Source organism: Schistocerca cancellata, chromosome 12 (genome assembly GCF_023864275.1).
Source record: "Schistocerca cancellata isolate TAMUIC-IGC-003103 chromosome 12, iqSchCanc2.1, whole genome shotgun sequence".
NCBI lineage: Eukaryota > Metazoa > Arthropoda > Insecta > Orthoptera > Acrididae > Schistocerca > Schistocerca cancellata.
The window spans coordinates 126,495,397-126,518,943 of NC_064637.1; the positions used below are offsets into that span (position 1 = coordinate 126,495,397).

The 23,547-nt window shown below is 46.0% G+C and overlaps 1 protein-coding gene across 1 annotated transcript in view; it reads right to left on the bottom strand.

Annotated features, from left to right (window-relative positions):
- Window positions 1-19,203, bottom strand: part of LOC126109515 (synaptic vesicle glycoprotein 2A-like) — a 193,538-nt gene extending 174,335 nt beyond the window's left edge. The window contains exons 1-3 of the mRNA XM_049914536.1: window positions 19,133-19,203; window positions 7,723-7,884; window positions 831-993 (exon numbers count right to left, since the gene is read on the bottom strand). Of these exons, the coding sequence (XP_049770493.1) occupies window positions 831-993; window positions 7,723-7,884; window positions 19,133-19,139 (332 nt within the window). The 5' untranslated portion in view covers window positions 19,140-19,203. The remainder of the gene's footprint in view (window positions 1-830; window positions 994-7,722; window positions 7,885-19,132) is intronic.
- Between the last annotated feature and the right edge of the window lie 4,344 nt (window positions 19,204-23,547).

Consider the following 23,547-nt stretch of genomic DNA (forward strand, 5'->3'; position numbering starts at 1 on the left):
GAACGTAAACTCCAAAGTCATCCCCAACCAGCATTAGCTGTCCCTATACTGACGGACGAAGTGCAAAAAAGAAAAAAAAATGTTCAAATGTGTGTGAAATCTTATGGGACTTAAGTGCTAAGGTCATCAGTCCCTCAGCTTACACACTACTTAAACTAAATCATCCTAAGTACAAACACACACAGCCATGCCTGAGGGAGGACTCGAATCCGCGCCGGGACCAGCCACACAGTCCATGACTGCAGCGCCCGAAACCGCTCGGCTAATCCCGAGCGGCGGACCACGTGCAACAGGCATGGAACTCTATCCTACAAACTGACATTCGGCATCTTTTCCACACAATGCATGCACGTTTTCAGGCTTGCGTTTAACATTCAGCCGGTTACACCGGTTGTTAATGTACCAGCATCTCACATTTGCAATGGCTTACCTCGCGCTCACATTGACCTGTGATCTAGCAATACTGGTTCAAATGGCTCTGACCACTATTGGACAACATCTGCGGTCATCAGTCCCCTAGAACTACTTAAACCTAACTAACCTAAGGACATCGCACACATCCATGCCGGAGGCAGGATTCGAACCTGCGACCGTAGTGGTCGCGTGGTTCCAGACTGAAGCGCCTAGAACCGCTCGGCCACGCTGGTCGGCTGATCTAGCAATATTAATCACTTCACTACGTTAGATAGAGAAAAATATTCCCAAATCGTCATCACTCTACATTAATTATTTTTGCGACAGACCGTGGCTGTGTTGAATAAATCAATGTATTCGTCGATCTTAGTGCCGAATACTTCATTACGCGACGCCGTTGGCTGCGATGAACTCACCAGACGCCGTTGAGGAACCTGAAGAATATGAGGAGGGGCAGCGTGGGCATGAGGGCGGCCGCCACAGAGCACAGGAAGTTGAGGGCGAGGGTCACCAGCAGCACCTGCCGGCGGCCGCGCGTGTCCGCCACGAAGCCCCACAGGTGCGAGCTCACGATCATGCCTGAGGATGGAACACCACGTTAATGCCGAAACTTCTAATAGCCGTTCAGTTCAGAGACTTTGACATTGTCATGTCATATCAGACAGCAGCAGAAGAACTATACACTGTGGGCACGGAGTCCGCAGCTCGTGGTCGTGGGGTAGCGTTTTCGCGACCGGGTTCCCGGGTTCGATTCCCAGCGGGGTCAGGGATTTTCTCTGCCTCGTGATGACTGGATGTTGTGTGGCGTCCTTAGGTTAGTTAGGTTTAAGTAGTTCTAGGGGACTGATGACCACAGCTGTTATGTCCCATAGTGCTCAGAGCCATTTTTTTGGTGGGCACGGAAGTAGTCGGATACCTCCTAATATCGTGTCAGATCTGCTTCTCCTGGTGTAGTGCAGGATGGACTGAACAAGTCGCTGGGAGTCCCCCGCAGAAATACTGAGCCATACTGATTTTTCAGACGTACATAATTGCGGAAGTGTTGCCGGTGTAAAATTTTATGCACGAACTGAGCTTTCGATTACGTGTCATAAATGTTCGATGGGATTCACATAAGGAGATCTGGATTGCCAAATCATTCTCTGGAATTATCCAATTATTTTCAAACCAACCGCAAACAATTGTGGCTCTTAGGCAACCTCAAAAATTCCAACGTTATTTGGGAACATTTAGTAGCCGAATACAACCAGAGGGTCTAGTCCATTCCACGTAAACAAAGACCACATCAGTATAGGGAAACCACCACCTTCGCGGTTCACCCCATTGGAGGTTCGAATGCTTCCTCGCGCATATGTGTGTGTGTGTGTGTGTGTGTGTGTGTGTGTGTGTGTGTGTGTGTGTGTGTATGTTTTGTCCTTAGTGCAAGTTAGTTTAAGTTCCACTAAGTAGTGCGTAAGCCTAGGGACCGATGACTTCAGCAGTTGGTCCCATAGTCCTTACCTAAAATTTCCAATTTTTCCAAAACCACCACCTTGCCTAGTGTCTTGTTGACAACTTGGGTCCATGGCTTCGTGGGGTTGCGCCATACTCGGTTCCTACCATCACCTCTTACCAACTTAAATCGGGATTCATTTGACCAGGTACGGTTTTCCAGGCGTCTAGCGTCCAACCGATATGGTCACGAGCCCAGGAGACCCGCTTTAGGCGATGTCGTCGTGCTGTTAGCAAAGGCACTCGCGTCGGTTGTCTGCTGCCACAGCCCATTAATGCCAAATTTCGCCGTACTGTCCTGACGCATACGTTCCTCGTACGTTCCACATTGATTTCTGCTGCTATTCACGGAGTGTTGCTTGTCTGTTAGCACTGACAACTCTATGCTAACGCCGCTGCTCTCGGTCGTTAAGTGAAGGACCGCATCTCGTGGTCGTGCGGTAGCGTTCTCGCTTCCCACGCCCGGGTTCCCGGGTTCGATTCCCGGCGGGGTCAGGGATTTTCTCTGCCTCGTGATGGCTGGGTGTTGTGTGATGTCCTTAGGTTAGTTAGGTTTAAGTAGTTCTAAGTTCTAGGTGACTGATGACCATAGATGTTAAGTCCCATAGTGCTCAGACCCATTTGAACCATTTTTCGTTAAGTGAAGGCCGTCGGCCACTAGTGGTTATATGTAATGCCTACAATTTGGTACTCTCGGCGCCCTCTTAACGCTGTGTATCACGGAATACTGAATTTCCTAACGACTTCCGAAATGTAATGTCACATGCAAAATGTAGTGTGAGGAGGGCTATGGGAGAGGCATTCAACGAATTCGAAAGTAAAGTTCTATGTACTGACTCGGCAGAAAATCCTAAGAAATTTTGGTCATATGTCAAAGTGGTAGGTGGATCAAAACAAAATGTCCAGACACTCTGTGACCAAAATGGTACTGAAATAGAAGATGACAGACTAAAGGCCGAAATACTATATGTCTTTTTCCAAAGCTGTTTCACACAGGAAGACTGCATTGTTGTTCCTTCTCTAGATTGTCGCACAGATGACAAAATGGTAGATATCGAAATAGATGACAGAGGGATAGAAAAACGATTAAAATCGGTCAAAACAGCAAAGGCCGCTGGACCTGATGCGATACCAGTTCGATATTGCACAGGGTACGCGAACGAACTTGCCCCCGTTCTTGCAGCGGTATACCGTAGGTCTCTAGAAGAGCGTATCGTTCCAAAAGATTGGAAAAGGGCACAGGTCATCCCCGTTTTCAAGAAGGGACGTTGAACAGACGAGCAGAACTATACCCCCTTATCTCTAACGGCGATCAGTTCTAGAATTTTGGAAAACGTATCATGTTCAAGTATAATGACTTTTCTGGAGACTAGAAATCCACTCTGTAGGAATCAGCATGAGTTTCGAAAACGACGATCGTGTGAAACCCAGCTCGCGCTATTCGCCCACGAGACTCAGAGGACCATAGAGACGGGTTACCAGGTAAATGCCGTGTATCTTGACTTCCTCAAGGAGTTTGATACAGTTCCCCACAGTCGTTTAATGAACAAAGTAAGAGCATATGGACTATCCGACCAACTGTGTGATTGGATTGAAGAGTTCCTAGATAACAGAACGCAGCATGTCATCCTCGATAACAGAATGCAGCATGTCATTCTCAATTGAGAGAAGTCCTCCGAAGGTGTGCCGCAGGGGAGTGTCGTAGGACCGTTGCTATTCACAATATACATAAATGACCTTATGGATAACATCAGAAGTTCACTGAGGCTTTTTGGGGATGATGCTGTAGTATATCGAGAGGTTGTAACAATGGAAAATTGTACTGAAATGCAGGAGGATCAGCAACGAATTGACGCATGGTGCAGGGAATGGCAATTGAATCTCAATGTAGACAAGTGTAATGTGCTGCGAATACATAGAAAGAAAGATCCTTTATCATTTAGCTACAATATAGCAGGTCAGCAACTGGAAGCAGTTAATTCTATAAATTATCTGGTAGTAGGCATTAGGAGTGATTTTAAATGGAATGACCATATAAAATTAATCGTCGGCAAAGCAGATGCCAGACTGAGATTCATTGGAAGAATCCCAAGGAAATGCAGTCCGAAAACAAAGGAAGTAGCTTACAGTACACTTGTTCGCTCACTCCTTGAATGCTGCTCACCAGTGTGGGATCCGTACCAGATGGGGTTGAAGAAGAGATAGAGAAGATCGAACAGAGAGCAGCACGCTTCGTTACAGGATCATTTAGTAATCGCGAAAGCGTTACGGAGATGATAGATAAACTCCAGTGGAAGACTGCAAGAGAGACGCTCAGTAGCTCGTTATGGGCTTTTGTTGAAGTTTCGAGAACATACCTGCACCGAGGAGTCAAGCAGTATATTGTTCCCTCCTACGTATATCTCGCGAACAGACCATGAGGATAAAATGAGAGAGATTCGAGCCCACACAGAGGCATACCGACAACCTTTCTTTCCACGAACAATACGAGACTGGAACAGAAGGGAGAACCGATAGAGGTACTCAAGGTACCCTCCGCCACACACCGTCAGGTGGCTTGCGTAGTATGGATGTAGATGTAGATGCGTCTAGCTCCAACTACCATTCCGCGCTCAAAGTCTATTAACAGCTGTCGTGCGCCCATAATCACGAATCACGTATCGCCGGAGTAAAAATACCTTGTGTGCGCGATACTACTGCTATCTGTACATGTGGAGATCGATATTTTATATCTTTTGTCACCTCCATGTATTACTCCACACATCAAAAAGCAGTTCAGGAATAGTGTGAATAATACATTTGTGGGAAGAGGTCTCCTTACGTAGTGAGTGGAGGTTAGGGGACGTAACAGCTAAAGCACGGAGATGGAGTATACAGAGAAGAAAGCAGACGGCGGCTCCTTTGATTTCTCTTACGTCAAGCGAAACTTTGCGCTTGGCGCAATATTGAAACCTCGCAAAAGCGAAACTACACTCCTGGAAATGTAAAAAAGAACACATTGACACCGGTGTGTCAGACCCACCATACTTGCTCCGGACACTGCGAGAGGGCTGTACAAGCAATGATCACACGCACGGCACAGCGAACACACCAGGAACCGCGGTGTTGGCCGTCGAATGTCGCTAGCTGCGCAGCATTTGTGCACCGCCGCCGTCAGTGTCAGCCAGTTTGCCGTGGCATACGGAGCTCCATCGCAGTCTTTAACACTGGTAGCATGCCGCGACAGCGTGGACGTGAACCGAATGTGCAGTTGACGGACTTTGAGCGAGGGCGTATAGTGGGCATGCGGGAGGCCGGGTGGACGTACCGCCGAATTGCTCAACACGTGGGGCGTGAGGTCTCCACAGTACATCGATGTTGTCGCCAGTGGTCGGCGGAAGGTGCACGTGCCCGTCGACCTGGGACCGGACCGCAGCGACGCACGGATGCACGCCAAGACCGTAGGATCCTACGCAGTGCCGTAGGGGACCGCACCGCCACTTCCCAGCAAATTAGGGACACTGTTGCTCCTGGGGTATCGGCGAGGACCATTCGCAACCGTCTCCATGAAGCTGGGCTACGGTCCCGCACACCGTTAGGCCGTCTTCCGCTCACGCCCCAACATCGTGCACCCCGCCTCCAGTGATGTCGCGACAGGCGTGAATGGAGGGACGAATGGAGACGTGTCGTCTTCAGCGATGAGAGTCGCTTCTGCCTTGGTGCCAATGATGGTCGTATGCGTGTTTGGCGCCGTGCAGGTGAGCGCCACAATCAGGACTGCATACGACCGAGGCACACAGGGCCAACACCCGGCATCATGGTGTGGGGAGCGATCTCCTACACTGGCCGTACACCACTGGTGATCGTCGAGGGGACAGTGAATAATGCACGGTACATCCAAACCGTCATCGAACCCATCGTTCTACCATTCCTAGACCGGCAAGGGAACTTGCTGTTCCAACAGGACAATGCACGTCCGCATGTATCCCGTACCACCCAACGTGCTCTAGAAGGTGTAAGTCAACTACCCTGGCCAGCAAGATCTCCGAATCTGTCCCCCATTGAGCATGTTTGGGACTGGATGAAGCGTCGTCTCACGCGGTCTGCACGTCCAGCACGAACGCTGGTCCAACTGAGGCGCCAGGTGGAAAAGGCATGGCAAGCCGTTCCACAGGACTACATCCAGCATCTCTACGATCGTCTCCAGGGAGAATAGCAGCCTGCATTGCTGCGAAAGGTGGATATACACTGTACTAGTGCCGACATTGTGCATGCTCTGTGGCCTGTGTGTATGTGCCTGTGGTTCTGTCAGTGTGATCATGTGATGTATCTGACCCCAGGAATGTGTCAATAAAGTTTCCCCTTCCTGGGACAATGAATTCACGGTGTTCTTATTTCAATTTCCATGAGTGTATATAGCTGCTTATTACTACGGGTCGAAATGAACATTCTTACGAAAAGGAAGTAATGTAACCGACGAAATGAAAACGTTTATTAAAGGAAACGCCAGTGAAATGAATTGTGATAAATCTTTAGCCAAAAACATGTCACATAAGCTTTTAAATTCATTCTGTTCGCATGTGTAACCTGTCGACTGCCACTACTTTTAGCTTCAGGTAACACTCAAGCTACTTTGTTATTTAAATATCGTTCTTTTTCCCTGCAGCAATTTCTTTATTTTCTTAATTTTTTTCCCTGGGACTTTCAGCATATAAATCAACTTCACTTCCAACAGAAACAGCTGTTGTAGGACACTTTGCAGGAGTTTCAGTGTTTGTGTCAGTGCTGGAATTTTCATTCATGTTTTCAACCTGAAAGTAGCATATGGGTATTATTTACTTCCACGTCTGGATGAACAGTCAATAATGACGATTGACAGTCGTCCGAAATTAATTAGAAATAAACTAGCGTGCACGGATAGCTAAACAGCTTAAAGAAATTGCTCGTGGTAAGTGGGATATACGGGTTCGAGTCGTGGTCGGACACAAATTTTCATATGTCACTAATAGATACAATATCTATATCTAACACAGTTGATGCCAAGATATTCGCAGTCAGCGTATTTATTTCGAATTAAAATAGGTATTACTCTGAATGAAGACAGTAGACTGCAATGATATTTAATTTATGTAAAAGTTTTAAGTTAGTCCAAGATCTAAAAATTCACTCTGACGTATTATGTAATATGAATCATATTCTTTAAATAAAATACGATTCATGTGTTGCATAGAAACTTCTGCCAAGCTTTGTCCTAAATATGAGTTGTGTTTGAGCGTTTCCATTATGCAACTGTTAGTGTGGAACGTGTTCTTCGTCATTTTCTTCCAGCAGTAACTATGACAATAACTCGTAATCACTAATTTGAGAAACGTGTGTCTCCTTGGACGAACTGTTCACGACTGAGATGCCGGTTGCTTGCATGTTGCGCCATGAGGTAGTATAGATATGTTAAAGACCTAGGTAACTAAAAACACAGTCGTATTAAAATTCAGTGTTTTGTCAAAATTTCAAAACAATTGGTCAAGAACTTTCGAAGATACATCAATTTGCAAAAAAAAAAGAACTTTTACTTTTTTATTTATATGTGTTACAAACCCTTCTGGGCAGGGTGTGGGAGGGGGAGCCATGATCCTGCCGCTGTGCCCCTCCCCCCCCCCCCCTCTCTCTCTCTATGTCTCTCTCTTATCTTTCTCTGTCGGTAACGGATACGGTTCTCTCCGTGAGGACAGAGCCACATGAAAAATGTCTAGTCGGCTCATCTCGTAAGACAGATGTGTACAAGAGAAGAAGGAGAAGGCACGACCAGCGAGACACAGTGTTAGTGACGTGTGTACTCACCCACGTAGATGGTTCCGCTGAGGAAGCCCTTTTCGAATGACGTCATGTCGAAGTCGCACTGGGCCGCCGGAGTGACGTAGGCCGCCGCCAGAGACTCGAAAATCATGGAGATGAGGCAGAAGCCGCAGACAGTCACCAGCACGTAATGGAAGCGGCCCACCCCTGCAACACACGCGTTCCTACCAGCTGTGATTGAGCTTGCAGGCTTCCTGAAGATGTGTCTGGTGAAGGACAATTAGGACTTCACAGTGCAGTTCCTCGCGTACCAGCAATATTTACTTAGGTACGCATTTCGTCTGGTAACATTACGGCCTTCTGGCTCACAAACCAGACATACTCATGAAGTTGAGACTCCACTGCATATGGTACATGAAGAGCCCATAATTAATATATGTAATGAATGTAAATGTGGCATATCCAAGCATGGCACTATGATATCCTCTTCCAGGCCTAAGGGGATTGTACGGTGTGGCAGTCCTCCATGCCCCAACCATGCAGAAGGTTTTAGTTTGGAACTGCGGTGTTTGGTCGAAGATGTGCGTGTCAAAAGATGGCCTCACGACAATGAACTTCTGATGGGCAGTCTATGAAGAGCTGGGAATCAAGTGCCAAAACGTTCGAGTATATCGAAGAATTTTGTAAAATATTTCAGAGTGATAAAGAATTTTCCAGAAGTTTCTAGAAATCTCTAAAATGATCCAGAATGTACTAGAATTTATTTCGCATCCCATCACCTTCATTTTCCCTGATCCGCTTTAAACGATTTCCAAGAGTATGTTGAAGCATGGATATAGTCATCGCCTGTATTTGCCTTTCTGATCTGGACTATATCCCCACCAGCAAAGTATAATGGAAGATTTGATAACATTCTTGAACATCCTGAAACATCTTGGGACATTGTGAAAAATTCTACAATATTCTGGAAAATCCTAGAACATTCTGGAACATTCCAGAAAACTCTTGGATTTTCTGGAAAAAGCTAGAACATTATGAAATATTATACAGCACTTTCGTTTCTGGTGGTACTGATGGTTTTCTTGTAGTGCAGTTTAGAGATTTTACAGTGGTAGTCGTTGTGGCTGTAGAGCTACGAGTGTCTGAAGTGGTTGCCATCACACTGTGTTGGTCACTAGAACACGTTCTGGCTCTTTCCAGTCAATATACTTTTCGAGAGAAAAATTAGATTTCGTTGTACAATGATGTCGAGCTTTTACAAGTATTCTGGAATATCAACATACGTTTTTTTCTAGAAGATTCCAGAATGGTCAAGAATAGTCCGGAGTGCTTTATGAGGGTGGTGTTATAAGTCTGGTAAATTCCCATGAAAGAATGGAACATTTTTGTACTGCTTTCATGTTTTGTAAGCCTGATTATCCCAAGAATCGTGCGAAGAATTTTAACAATTCACTGCGTCTAGTTCATTTCTGACAAGCGTCTAAGTTAGTGTGTCAACTGCGACTGAGAAGGAAGAAAATCAAGATTCATGCTGTTACTAAACATTTTCATTTGATGGGTTGGATTACTGTACAGATCAAAACAAAACTGGATGAAGTGCACGCGGGCTCTGCACCATCATTAAAGACAATTTACGTTTCGATTCACGAATTTAAACGCGGTCGGTCAAGCACCGGAGATGAAGCATGCTCCATCCATCCAATTGAGGTCACCACAAAGGAAGCCATTGACGAAATCCATAATGCAGTGAACACATAGTGTGTGGTGGGGCGATCACTCTGTTGTAGAAATAATTCAGAAGCCAAGATCGCTTAAATACTGTTTACTGGATAACCGGTTTCAATACACTAAAGGTGGCGTCATCGGATCTCTGAAGATATAACGTGACAGGTTTGAGGGAGGGCTTACATGAGTTACACTATATACATCACTGTTAGTACAGTACCACGTACCTGAATGTAAGTTAACGTTTATAAACCATTTGGATATAACGACACATGAGGTATACCAGTTGATATAAAATCACTGTGCATCTCTAGAAACTCGTGGACGCTCTTCCTCGCCATATTAAGGCCGTTATACATGTCATTGGTGGTCTTACACGGTATTTAGCATGATGCCTCTTGGGATGACCTACTTTTTTTTGGTCCCGTGTGTACACGTACACACGCCTGTTCCAGCGTGACTCACAGCAATACTGTGTTCATCATAAGAATCAACCTTACGTAACCATTACATCATGTAGCCTTCCGTGTGTGGCTTGAATCTCATTGGGTTTCTCTTCACGTGGAACGGAAGCCGAGCAGTGTCCAGTACAATCACGTACGACCATAAGCACCCGTTTTATGCTGTGTTACACGCACATAGACTGAGCGATAATGCGGGACAACAGCTTTACCGGCGAATTTAATTTGGACAGCGCTGGCAGCCAGATGGTGCTACTAACCTGTAATTATGTGAGCTGTTGCAGTTCAGATGTAAAAAGAGACGAGCAGAGAAACAATATAGCTTCGAACGTCATTTAACTTTTAAAGAGAATGAAATAACATTCGACAAAATTCCAGCAGTAGCGCATGCTTCGTAGGTGACCAGACGGGAAGCATAAAATGCTCTCGTTCTCACCTAACATAGTATTCTAATTACAAACAAGAGCGATGAAAATTGCTGACTTAAACACAGGGTAAATTTCCGAGCGAGCTATGTGTCATACAATAGCATACTGCAAGGATTTTATCGTACTTTTGAATACCGACGCCACTGAAGGTATCAGTTGCATCAGTCGTCTGATGATCCATTAGCTTATTCGGAAGAATACATTTCATTTCGGGAACTGTAACCTGCTACGTTGATAACAAGTCTCAACAACAGAATCCACGAAGGCACGAAGGCGCCGCATTTTCCCTTCTTGTTTTATGATGAGACGTTCTATATACCGCCAGCGTTCGACATTGACGTGTAAAAAACCTGCTTGCGTTAGTACGTCTGGTAGCTTAACGGTCAGTTATTTCTCACGATAAATCCCTTAACTTCGCTCCAGATCAGTTCTGTTGGGAGCATATTGTAATGATACAGTAGCAAAAGTAAAAATGCAGCATTTGTAAGGTGTGCTCGATGCTGTGGAAATAATTGTTCTTAATGTTTTTACGACACTTACCACTGTGGTTCGTGTGAGACTACATCTGCAGTATAAAATTGTCATAGTCCAGATAAAGAATATTCGGTTTTTGCTTTTGTCCTAAAAATAAAATTATGTTTTCTTAATTTAAGCAGGCCTTTATTAACAATCTTTCATAAAATATCGAAATTTAAGAATTTATATTTGAAATGAAAACAGGACTTTCGCGTGCAGTATGTAATTAGAAACAAGAATAGTACATTATTTATAAAAACATGATGATGAAAATTACAGTTACGCGATTTTGGTATTTCAAATTGAACGAAAAACGAAAGATAACCAAGGAGACATTTTAAGCAGCGATACCTGAACTTCACCAGATTAACACCCCACTACGATACCGATTCCGTTTTGTTGTGGCGTAGCAAAACAGCCACGCCACTCTGAGGTAGCCGAAAGGCACGCGTACACACACGCCGGCTGGCGTGAATTCTGGAACAGGATACCTAATTAATGCTATAAGAAAAGTATGCAGCTCCTTGAATACTTAACTTTAATTTATCCTTGTGGTACATCGCTCTTGACGATACAAATGATTCTATCTCCAGATACGGTTAATTACAATCACTGTAAGGCTAATGGCGCCTTGCTAGGTCGTAGTCATGGACTTAGCTGAAGGCTATTCTAACTGTCTCTCGGCAAATGAGAGCAAGGCTTCGTCAGTGTAGTCGCTAGCAAAGTCGTCGTACAACTGGGGCGAGTGCTAGTCCGTCTTTCTAGACCTGCCATGTGGTGGCGCTAGGTCTGCAAGTGCTGACAGTGGCGACACGCGGGTCCGACACGTACTAATGGACCGCGGCCGATTTAAGCTACCACCTAGCAAGTGTGGTGTCTGGCAGTGACACCACACGTTTTATATCCATTGACTATTTGTACCTCTGTTGTTGTTCTGGTCTTCAGTCCTGAGACTGGTTTAATGCAACTCTCCATGCTACTCTATCCTCTGCAAGCTTCTACATCTCCCGGTACTTACTGCAACCTGCATCCTTTTGAATCTTCTTAATGTATTCATCTCTTGGTCTCCCTCTACGATTTTTACCCTCCACCCTCCACCCTCTAATGTTAAATTTGCGATCCCCTGATGCCTCAGTACATGTCCTACCAACCGGTCCCTTCTTAGTGTCAACTTGTGCCACAAACTCCTCTTCTCCCCAATTCTATTCAATACCTCCTCATTAGTTATTTGATCTACCCATCTAATCTTCAGCATTCTTCTGTAGCACTACATTTAGAAAGCTTCTATTCTTGTCCAAACTATTTATCGTCCATGTTTCACTTCCATACATGGCTACACTCCATACAAATACTTTCAGAAACGACTTCCTGACACTTAAGTCTATACTCGATGTTAACAAATTTCTTCAGAAACGCTTTCCTTCCCATTGCCGGTCTACATTTTATATCCTCTCTACTTCGACCATCATCAGTTATTTTGCTCCCCAAATAGCAAAACTCCTTTACCACTTTAAGTGTCTCATTTCCTAATCTAATTCCCTCAGCATCACCCGACTTAATTCGACTTCATTCCATTATCCTCGTTTTGCTTTTGTTGATGTTATATATATCCTCCTTTCAAGACACTGTCCATTCCGTTCAACTGCTCTTCCAAGTCCTTTGCTGTCTCTGACAGAATTACAATGTCATCGGCGAACCTCAAAGTTTTTATTTCTTCTCCACGGATTTTTTAAATACCTACTCCGAATTGCCGCGCGGGATTAGCCGAGCGGTCTAGGGCGCTGCAGTCACAGACTCTGCGGCTGATCCCGGCGGAGGTTCGAGTCCTCCCTCGGGCATGGGTGGGTTTGTCCTTCGGATAATTTAGGTTAAGTAGTGTGTAAGCTTAGGGACTGATGACCTTAGCAGTTAAGTCCCATAAGATTTCACACACATTCTTTCTTTCTACTCCGAATTTTTCTTTTGTTTCCTTTACTGCTTGCTCAATAAACAGATTGAATAACATCCGGGAGAGGCTACAACCCTGTCTCACTCCCTTCCCAACCACTGCTTCCCTTTCATGCCCCCCGACTCTAATAACTGCCATCTGGTTTCTGTACAAATGGTAAATAGCCTTTCGCTCCCTATATTTTATACCCCTGCCACCTTTAGAATTTGAGAGTATTCCAGTCAACATTGTGAAAAGCTTTCTTTAAGTCTACATATGCTAGAAACGTAGGTTTGTCTTTCCTTAATCTTTCTTCTAAGATAAGTTGTAAGGTCAATATTGCCTCACGTGTTCCAACATTTCTACGGAATCCAAACTGATCTTCGCCGAGGTCGGGTTCTACCACTTTTTCCATTCGTCTGTAAAGAATTCGCGTTACTATTTTGCAGCTGTGGCTTATTAAACTGATAGTTCGTATCTGTCAACACCTGCTTTGTTTGGGACTGGAATTATTATATTCATCTTGAAGTCTGAGGGTATTTCGCCTGTCTCATACATCTTGATCACAAGATGGTAGAGTTTTGTCAGGGCTGGCTCTCCCAAGGCCGTCAGAAGTTCTAATGTTGTCTACTCCCGGGGCATTGTTTCGACTCAGGTCTTTCAGTACTCTGTCAAACTCTTCACGTAGTATCGTATCTCCCATTTCACCTTCATCTACATCCTCTTCCATTTCCATAATATTGACCTCAAGTACATCGCCCTTGTATAGACCCTCTACATACTCCTTCCACCTTTCTGCTTTCCCTTCTTTGCTTTGTACCTCAACTGTATCAAATATAGTGCCTCGGAAACCTTCAATGCCGATTTTTCCTGTAAATTTATGAAAAACATTAAGTACAACCTATTTCTCGCCACTTTTTAAGCCGCGTTCGACACGCATGTTTCACTACGGAGCAGGAAACAGCCTCAGCCATTTTCAGACTGCGTTTTAACAGCGCGCAAATCGGAGCACAACAGTGTGACTGTGCACGATTTTTGAAACAAAAACTACAAGTTAAAGAGTGACTAAGAAAACTATTGATGGCTGTGAATGTATTAGAATATCTTAGTTTCATTTAATGTAACTTAGTAATAAGGTATCCAATACGTACAGAATATAGGCAAAATAATGTGAACACCTGTACTTACTTGGGGATGGTTTATTAATAAGAGGTTGGACCCTCATTTGCCCGTAATACAGCTACGATTCTTCTTAGAATACTGGTATATAATGACTGTATAGTTTCTAGTGGAATGTTGTGCCACTCTTTGATCAGAACCTCTTCTAACCCCAGTAGTGACGAGGGAGGCGGAAATCTGCTCCGGAATCTCCGCTTCAATACCGCCCACAACGGTTCTATAATGTTCAAGTCTGGGGACTGTGCTGGCCAAGGAAGACCCTGCAGTTCAGTTGCACGCTCCTCATACCACGATTGTACCGTCCTGGGTGTGTGAATGGGTGCATTATCGTCCTGAAATATGGCATCATTATTGGGGAACAACGTTTGAAGTATGAGGTGCACCTGATCGCCTAAAATGTTCAAGTAATCGTTGGCTGTAACACGTCCTTTGAGAGTAATGACAGGACCAGTAGAATACCATGATATGGCTGCTCGCACCATCACACTTCCACCTCCATGCTTAGCTGTTGGATTCGAGCAGTCAGGATTGAAGGCTTCTTTTAGCGTTCTCCAGACGTAAACCCGGCCCGATGTTATGAAATAACGAAAACGTTGACTCGACGGACCATATGACGTGTTTCTACTGATCAGCCGTCCAGGATTTATGCTCCTGATACCACGTTTTACGCTTCTTTGCATTGGTTGTCGCCACTGATAGTTTCGTTATAGCAGCTCGTCCACAAATATTCGCATTATGGAGTTCTAGGCGGACGCTGTCGATAGATATGGGGTCTCGATGATGGCTATTGAACTCTGCAGTCACTTTAGCAACCGTAGTCTTGTGTTGTTTTGAGACAAGACAATTCGTGTTAGCGTACGACGATCTCTGTCATTTAGCTTTGATTTGCGCCCAGTATTACGTTTACACGATGATATCTTTCCATGTTTTGTCTAAGCTGTGATGACTACTGCAACAGTTGCTCTTGAAACTTTCAATAAGTTGGCTGTCTTGGTTACTGATGGTCTGATGGTCCAGCTAATCGGGCACACTCAATTTGCCCTCTTTGTAACTCTGTTACATCTATCATTGCACGTCGTCCTCGGTCTTTGAATACAGGCGCGAATGATGATGATGATGATGATGATGATGATGTTTGGTTTGTGGAGCCCTCAACTGCGCGGTTATCAGCACCCATACAAAGTCCCAATTTTTACACTGTCCAATTTCTGCACAGTCCAATCTAGTCACTGTCACGAATGATGATGATGAAATGATGATGACAACACAAATGCCCAGTCCTCAGGCAGACAAAATCCCCAACCCGCTCGGGAATCGAACCCGGGACCCCGTGAATCAAGATGTAGCAACGCTAGGCACTAGACCTCGAGCTGTGGACGCAGATACGGAGTGTGCACTACTCGTAAACGACCTGCACTGATGCCTAATCCGTACTGAACAAGCACAGTCCAGCGCGGCATGTGCCTTATCCGCGTTGTTGCCCGTCAGACATAACCATTCCATTACTAACAAGGGAACCTCCCCATCGCACCCCCCTCAGATTTAGTTATAAGTTGGCACAGTGGATAGGCCTTGAAAAACTGAACACAGATCAATTGAGAAAACAGGAAGAAGTTGTGTGGAACTAAGAAAAAATAAGCAAAATATACAAACTGAGTGGTTCATGGCAAGATAGGTAACATTAAGGACGCTGCGGCAGCAGGAGCTACGTGGTCTCGTGGAAACGTGAGCATCTGCGAAACGAAAGGTCCTTGGTTCAAATATTCAATCGCGTGAAAATTTTAATTTTTTATTTCCAGTTTATGTGACAAACTCTTATGTTTTCATCACTTTTTTGGGAGTAATTATCACATCCACAAGAAAACCTAAATCGGGCAAGGTAGAAGAGTCTTTTTACCCATTCGCCAAGTGTACAAGTTAGGTCGGTCGACAACATATTCCTGTCATGTGACGCACATGCCGTCACCAGTGTCGTATAGAATATATCAGATGTGTTTTCCTGTGGAGGAATCGGTTGACCTATGACCTTGCGATCAAATGTTTTCGTTTCCCATTGGAGAGGCACGTCCTTTCGTCTACTAATCGCACGGTTTTGCGATGCGGTCGCAAAACACAGACACTAAACTTATTACAGTGAACAGAGACGTCAATGAACGAACGGACATATAATAACTATGCAAAAATAAAGAAAATAAAATTTTCACCTGTGGGAAGACTTGAACCAAGGGCCTCTGACCTCTCCATCTGCAGCTGCTCACGCTACCACAAGACCACGGCGCTCCTGAGCTAAGGAATTTCGTAATGTTGTATATGTTACCCATGGACTACTCAGTTTGTATATTTTGCTTATTTTTTCACAGTTCCACACAACTTCTTCCTGTTTTCTCAATTGATCTGTGTTCGGTTTATCAAGGCCTATCCACTGTGCCAAGTTATAACTAAATCTGAGGGGGGTGCGATGGGGAGGTTCCCTTGTAAGAATGTTCACATTATTTTGCTTATCTCTGTATGTAGGACCTACTTACAAGAGTGTAACAGCACTATAGTTCAATTCTTTTATCTTGGCGGCTCGCGCACGCCCGCCCAGACGCGGGAGATTGCTGCGTTGCCACTTCCACGCGCCAAGAGAAGCACCGCCGTAGTACAGTATAGTTCTCAGACTTACGTTTAGGGGGGAGCGCGCAGTTTATGAAGTAAAGCCACCACGGCCGCATTAACGCTTTCCCTGCTTCAGAGACGTGCTCCCCGCATTCCGCGCTGTGCGCGATTTTGTCATCACTGCAATGCTCGCCTGTGCAGCCACATGGTGTTCTGACTGCTTTGACACACTTTATCATTCGATTTCACAAAAACTATTTGGCCCAAAAATTTGATTTTTACACTTCTTCTTGACTGATACCTTCCCCCCTTAAATGACTTAATTTTGTTTCGATGTTCAACGCAGTTATTGTGCATTGCACGAAATTTGGAAGAGTTTGCAGGGGTAAAAGTCCATAGCGTATATTTTCCGTTTGGTCGATTTTAGTTGCCACTAGAAATTTCAAAAAATTACATTCAAACGAATAAAATATATGAAGTAAGACACTTCGATATTGTTTTTAAATAAAGAAATGATATGAAATGATTTTTAATAAAGGTTTGAACTCAGTACCTTTCGCTTAGCAGCCAAACACTGTAACCATTACGCTAACGCAACTCGTCATTGAATTGTCTGCCCGGAGGACTTTAAGATGTGGTGCAAAATACCGACAAACACTGTTGGTATGACTGTGAATTACTCACGTTTCATTGAAGTACAATAGGAAATAAACAATTACTGGTGTTCTTTATTGCGAAAAAGCGGTTAGTGAGAATGATGCAAACACCTTTCTTTGCTATCGCCTGAATTAGGAGGCTTATTGCTTGTTTGGTTTAATTAAGTAATAGAATATGAAGCAACTGGCATAAGGAATGCTTTTTCCAAACTTTCTATAAAAGAAAGTCTGCTATCAAGACGTTGCTTTTGTTCAATTATTTATGACTGAACGTTTCTAAAACTGAAGACACTTGTCCGTGCTCTGCACTGCAGTCGAGCTCGGGCAGCATCGTTCTCTATTCATTGGCTGACTGTGTTTTGTGACGTCAGATGCGCAGAACGAACCTAAACCCGGCCGCCGTCGTAAATGACGCGCACTTTAGTGTACGTGTGCTACGGCTTCTGACCGATCATGGCGTTTGTGTTTGTCTACATCAAGTGTATTCTTACGGTGAATATACACTCCTGGAAATGGAAAAAAGAACACATTGACACCGGTGTGTCAGACCCACCATACTTGCTCCGGACACTGCGAGAGGGCTGTACAAGCAATGATCACACGCACGGCACAGCGGACACACCAGGAACCGCGGTGTTGGCCGTCGAATGGCGCTAGCCGCGCAGCATTTGTGCACCGCCGCCGTCAGTGTCAGCCAGTTTGCCGTGGCATACGGAGCTCCATCGCAGTCTTTAACACTGGTAGCATGCCGCGACAGCGTGGACGTGAACCGTATGTGCAGTTGACGGACTTTGAGCGAGGGCGTATAGTGGGCATGCGGGAGGCCGGGTGGACGTACCGCCGAATTGCTCAACACGTGGGGCGTGAGGTCTCCACAGTACATCGATGTTGTCGCCAGTGGTCGGCGGAAGGTGCACGTGCCCGTCGACCTGGGACCCGACCGCAGCGACGCACGGATGCACGCCAAGACCGTAGGATCCTACGCAGTGCCGTAGGGGACCGCACCGCCACTTCCCAGCAAATTAGGGACACTGTTGCTCCTGGGGTATCGGCGAGGACCATTCGCAACCGTCTCCATGAAGCTGGGCTACGGTCCCGCACACCGTTAGGCCGTCTTCCGCTCACGCCCCAACATCGTGCAGCCCGCCTCCAGTGGTGTCGCGACAGGCGTGAATGGAGGGACGAATGGAGACGTATCGTCTTCAGCGATGAGAGTCGCTTCTGCCTTGGTGCCAATGATGGTCGTATGCGTGTTTGGCGCCGTGCAGGTGAGCGCCACAATCAGGACTGCATACGACCGAGGCACACAGGGCCAACACCCGGCATCATGGTGTGGGGAGCGATCTCCTACACTGGCCGTACACCACTGGTGATCGTCGAGAGGACACTGAATAGTGCACGGTACATCCAAACCGTCATCGAACCCATCGTTCTACCATTCCTACACCGGCAAGGGAACTTGCTGTTCCAACAGGACAATGCACGTGCGCATGTATCCCGTGCCACCCAACGTGCTCTAGAAGGTGTAAGTCAACTACTCTGGCCAGCAAGATCTCCGGATCTGTCCCCCATTGAGCATGTTTGGGACTGGATGAAGCGTCGTCTCACGCGGTCTGCACGTCCAGCACGAACGCTGGTCCAACTGAGGCGCCAGGTGGAAATGGCATGGCAAGCCGTTCCAAAGGACTACATCCAGCATCTCTACGATCGTCTCCATGGGAGAATAGCAGCCTGCATTGCTGCGAAAGGTGGATATAGACTGTACTAGTGCCGACATTGTGCATGCTCTGTTGCCTGTGTCTATGTGCCTGTGGTTCTGTCAGTGTGATCATGTGATGTATCTGACCCCAGGAATGTGTCAATAAAGTTTCCCCTTCGTGGGACAATGTATTCACGGTGTTCTTATTTCAATTTCCAGGAGTGTAGTCTGGTCCCGCACTGTGTGACGCCTGGCGCTGCACCCACCTGTCATGGCGACGGCCTCTTCGAAAGGTGTGGCAGTGCCCTCGGCTGGCCCCGCTGCGCCGCCATGTTGCGCCCCGTTGGACAGCCGCTGCCAGTCCTTCCCCGACCCCAGGTCGGCGTCGTCGTCGGACCGTGTCTTGTACACCCCGGCGCCAGTCTCCCCACGCTCCTCGTCTGCCGATGCAACAGGCGGCGAGCGTCACACGAGAAAAAACAACCTCACAAATGGAAAGCATCAAAATGTGGATCATCCACAGTATCCAAAGACATATTGTCAATCTACCACGTAAGGGTAGTGCCGATAAAAGTAGCCCATCTAAGTAAAAAGGAAATGCTGTGAAATTACAGAAGCAAAGAGCGGAAATGGACTTAGCCATTTATTTACATTGAAAAATTCAATGAAAAATACATTTATAGGAAACGCTGGCTCTGACCGACAGCAACATCAAACACATACAGGGTGACTATTACTAAACTACACTGAAGAGAGAAAGACACTGGTAGACCTGATTAATATCTTGTAGGGACACCACGAGCACGCAGAAGTGTCGGAACACATCGTGGCATGGACTCAACTAATGTCTGAAGTAGTGCTGGAGGGTACTGACACCATGAATCCTTCAGGGCTGTCCATGAATCCGAAAGGGGGTGGAGGTCTCTTCTGAACAGTACGTTGCAGGGCACCCCAGATATGCTCAACAATGTTCATGTCTGGAGAAAAAAAAGGTTCAAATGGCTCTGAGCACTATGGGACTCAACATCATAGGTCATAAGTCCCCTAGAACATAGAACTACTTAAACCTAACTAAACTAAGGACATCACACACACCCATGCCCGAGGCAGGATTCGAACCTGTGACCGCAGCAGTCCCGCGGTTCCGGACTGCAGCGCCAGGACCGCACGGCCACTGCGGCCGCCCTATGTCTGGGGAGATTGGTGGGCAGCGGAAGTATTTAAACTCAGAAGACTGTTCCTGGAGCCACTCTGTAGCAACTCTGGACCTGTGGAGTGTCGCACTGTCCTGCTAGAATTGCCCAAGTCCTTCGAAATGCACAATCGTCATGAATGGCTGCAGGTGTTCAGACAGAAGAGTCGTATGTAGACATATGAGGTGTCCCATATCATTCCAACTCCACATATCCCATCCACCAGCTTGGACAATCCCCTGCCAACAAGCAGGGCTCGTGGATTCATGAGGTTGTCTCCATAGCCATACACGTGCATCTGCTCAATACAATTTGAAACGAGGCTCATTCGACCAGGTACCATGTTTCCAGTTATCAACAGGCGAGGCGTAAAGCTTTGTGTTGTGCAGTCATCCAGGGTACACTACTGGGCTTTCGGCTCCGAAAGCCCATGTTTCTATGAATGGCTCTCACGCTGACACTCGTTGATGGCCCAGCACTGAAATCTGCAGCAATCTGCGGGTTGGTCCCGTTCTTGCAGCGATGTCGGAGAGTTGATGTTTTACCGGATTCCTGATATTGGCGGTACACTCGGCTGAAATGATGGTACGGGGAAATCACCACTTCATTGCTACCTCGGAGATGCTGTGTCCCATCGCTCCCTGCGCCGACTGTAACACCACGTTCAAATTCCCTTAAATCTTTATAACCTGCCTTTTTAGCAGCAGTAAGCTAGCTAACAACTCTGCCAAACACTTGTTGTCTATATAAGCCTTGCCGGCCGCGGTGCCGTATTCTGCCTTTTTACATATCACTGTATTTGAAAAAGAGTGGCCATACCAGTTTCTTTGGCGCTTCAGTGTATACAAAAAAAACCGTGGATTAGTTACAAACTATGGCAAGGACACACTTTATTCAACATGTAAAAATCACTACAGATTTAAGTTATGACATGTTCGATATGCCTGCCCTCATTGGTAATGATGTGGCGCAGACGAATCGCCAAATTCTCCATGACCAGCTGAAGTGTCGGAACACTGATGCTGTCGATGAACTTCGGAATGGCTGTATTCAGCTCAGCAGTGCTTTGAGTTTATTTCTGTACACTTTATCGTTAATATAGCCCACGAAAAGGAGTTGCATGTGTTCAGAACCGGAGAATGTGGCAGCCAAGCGCGGCCCATGCCAAGTGGCCTGTGGGTACTAGAGTGCTGCAACGCTCCATGTTTGACCGGTCACGGCTCGCCTGTTGACGGGGGGACCGAGCAGCTCGTGTCCGGCCCCATACGACTCGGCCCGGCCACGTACTCGCCCCATGTCTGTTGTCCGGATTCCGGACACGCGGATAACCGAGCATGACCGTCCACCGCTGACCTCTCACCTCGCCTCCCCCCGGCTCGCTGCACTGTACTTTACTGTACAAATCCAACGCCTCTGTCTCTCTCTCTCTCTCTCTCTCTCTCTCTCTCGCTCTCTCTCTTTTAATACAAAAGTAACATTTCCAAGAACGGGTACGTGACACAGGTAAACTCATAAAGCACTTGGAAAGTAAAATGATATTTCAATACAATCGCGGATAGAAGACGAGTCTCATTTCCAAACAAAAGAGATATTTTTCCTTTCATTCATAGGAATCATTAAATGAGTGCTTTCCCTGTAATCTAGAAGACAACCATCTTCATAAAGAAAGCATACAAAGAACATTAAACATTTACAGACGTAACATGTCGTATGTTTCAATTGTTTGCAACATAAACAAAATTATAGTTATTGTTGATCAGCAGGAAATCACTAACGCGTTCCGGATTTAATTGGCTGCGGCTATTTGTTAGTAACATGCCGGCTTTACTAAAGCACCTTTCATTAGGTGCGCTTGTTGCTGGGATACATAAAATACGTCTTGCAACTGCAGCCAAACCTGGCAGATCTGTTTCATGTCTGCTCCACCACTTTAAGATGTCATCATCATCTCTGGGGTGCATTAAATTGTACAGATCTACTTCATCTGCTGTGTATGATCTGTTGTTCCTCCATTCCTTGAAACGAGCTCTCTTTCTGGGTGGTGATGACACAGTACTTCAAGGATCTATGATAATAAACAAAAGAGACAAGTAATACGAAACTGATATGGAAATCATCGAAACATTCCCGTAAGAGACCGATGACCTCGCTGTTTGGTCTCTCCCCCCAAACAACCCGACCCCCGTTCCCATAAAGACGATATGATTTACGTTAATGAAATATTATACCAGTCACAACATTCCCGTTTCTCTATAATACACTTTCCACTAACTATGCAAAAACGATTATGTTAATGATTGAATGTTGTACCTGCGTACGTAGCACACATTTGTCACACATTGTTAAGAATTTCCTGCTGTTCACTTATTTCAAGCGTATTAAGATAACGGAAGGACGGCCAAAGAAACGATCTTTGTGAGCAGAATGAGATTTTCACTCTGCAGTGGAGTGTGCGCTGATATGAAACTTCCTGGCAGATTAAAACTGTGTGCACGACCGAGACTCGAACTCGGGACCTTTGCCTTTCGCGGGCAAGTGCTCTACCATCTGAGCTACCGAAGCACGACTCACGCCCGCTACTCACAGCTTTACTTCTGCCAGTACCTCGTCTCCTACCTTCCAAACTAAAGCTGTGAGTACCGGGCGTGAGTCGTGCTTCGGTAGCTCAGATGGTAGAGCACTTGCCCGCGAAAGGCAAAGGTCCCGAGTTCGAGTCTCGGTCGGGCACACAGTTTTGATCTTTGTGAGGTTTCTTGCAACTGTGTTTCTTTAAATGAGTGGTTCCCGACTGGAAAAACAATAAGGTGGAGCAGTTTATGCACGATACGTACCCAGTAGACGCAATGTTTTCATCTACAACCAACAGAAATGTACTCCATACTTGGCTTTTTAGACCTTCCCGTTTCTTTAATGTGTAAACATTAGTTTCAATCTTACGTCTTACTACACTGGCTTCCTCGCGTTGCATGATTACAGAGAGAGACACACCACAAATAAGAAGCCCGTACTGGCTGCAGGTTCACACGGATAATGACAGGTGTAATGTGTTTGAAGTTACGTGCAACGTATTAGATCACGGCTTCTATGCTCGGTCACAAGAACTAGAGCGGGTAGCTTATCCAGTGAGGGTGTGCTCGCCCCACCTCGTATTTTGTGCTCGCTTACTCGGTCATGCAGGACTCTAGTGGGTACCCCAGAGCCAGAATGCGGGCCAGAGTGCTCCTCCAGGACGGCCACCACTCTCCTGCTTCGATGGGGTCGAGCTCCGTCTTGCACGAATCACGTCGAAATCAGGGTCACTAGCGTAGCGGTAATGGGGATGAAATCATCTTCCAAAACCTACACGTAATGTTCGGTAGTCACTGTGCCTTCATGGGACATCGCACCGATTATTCTGTGTGTGGACTCTGCGCACTGCGAAGCCACCCGTTGAGGGTGAAGAGACTTCTCTAACAATAAATGCGAATCCTCAGTCCCCCTAATGCGCC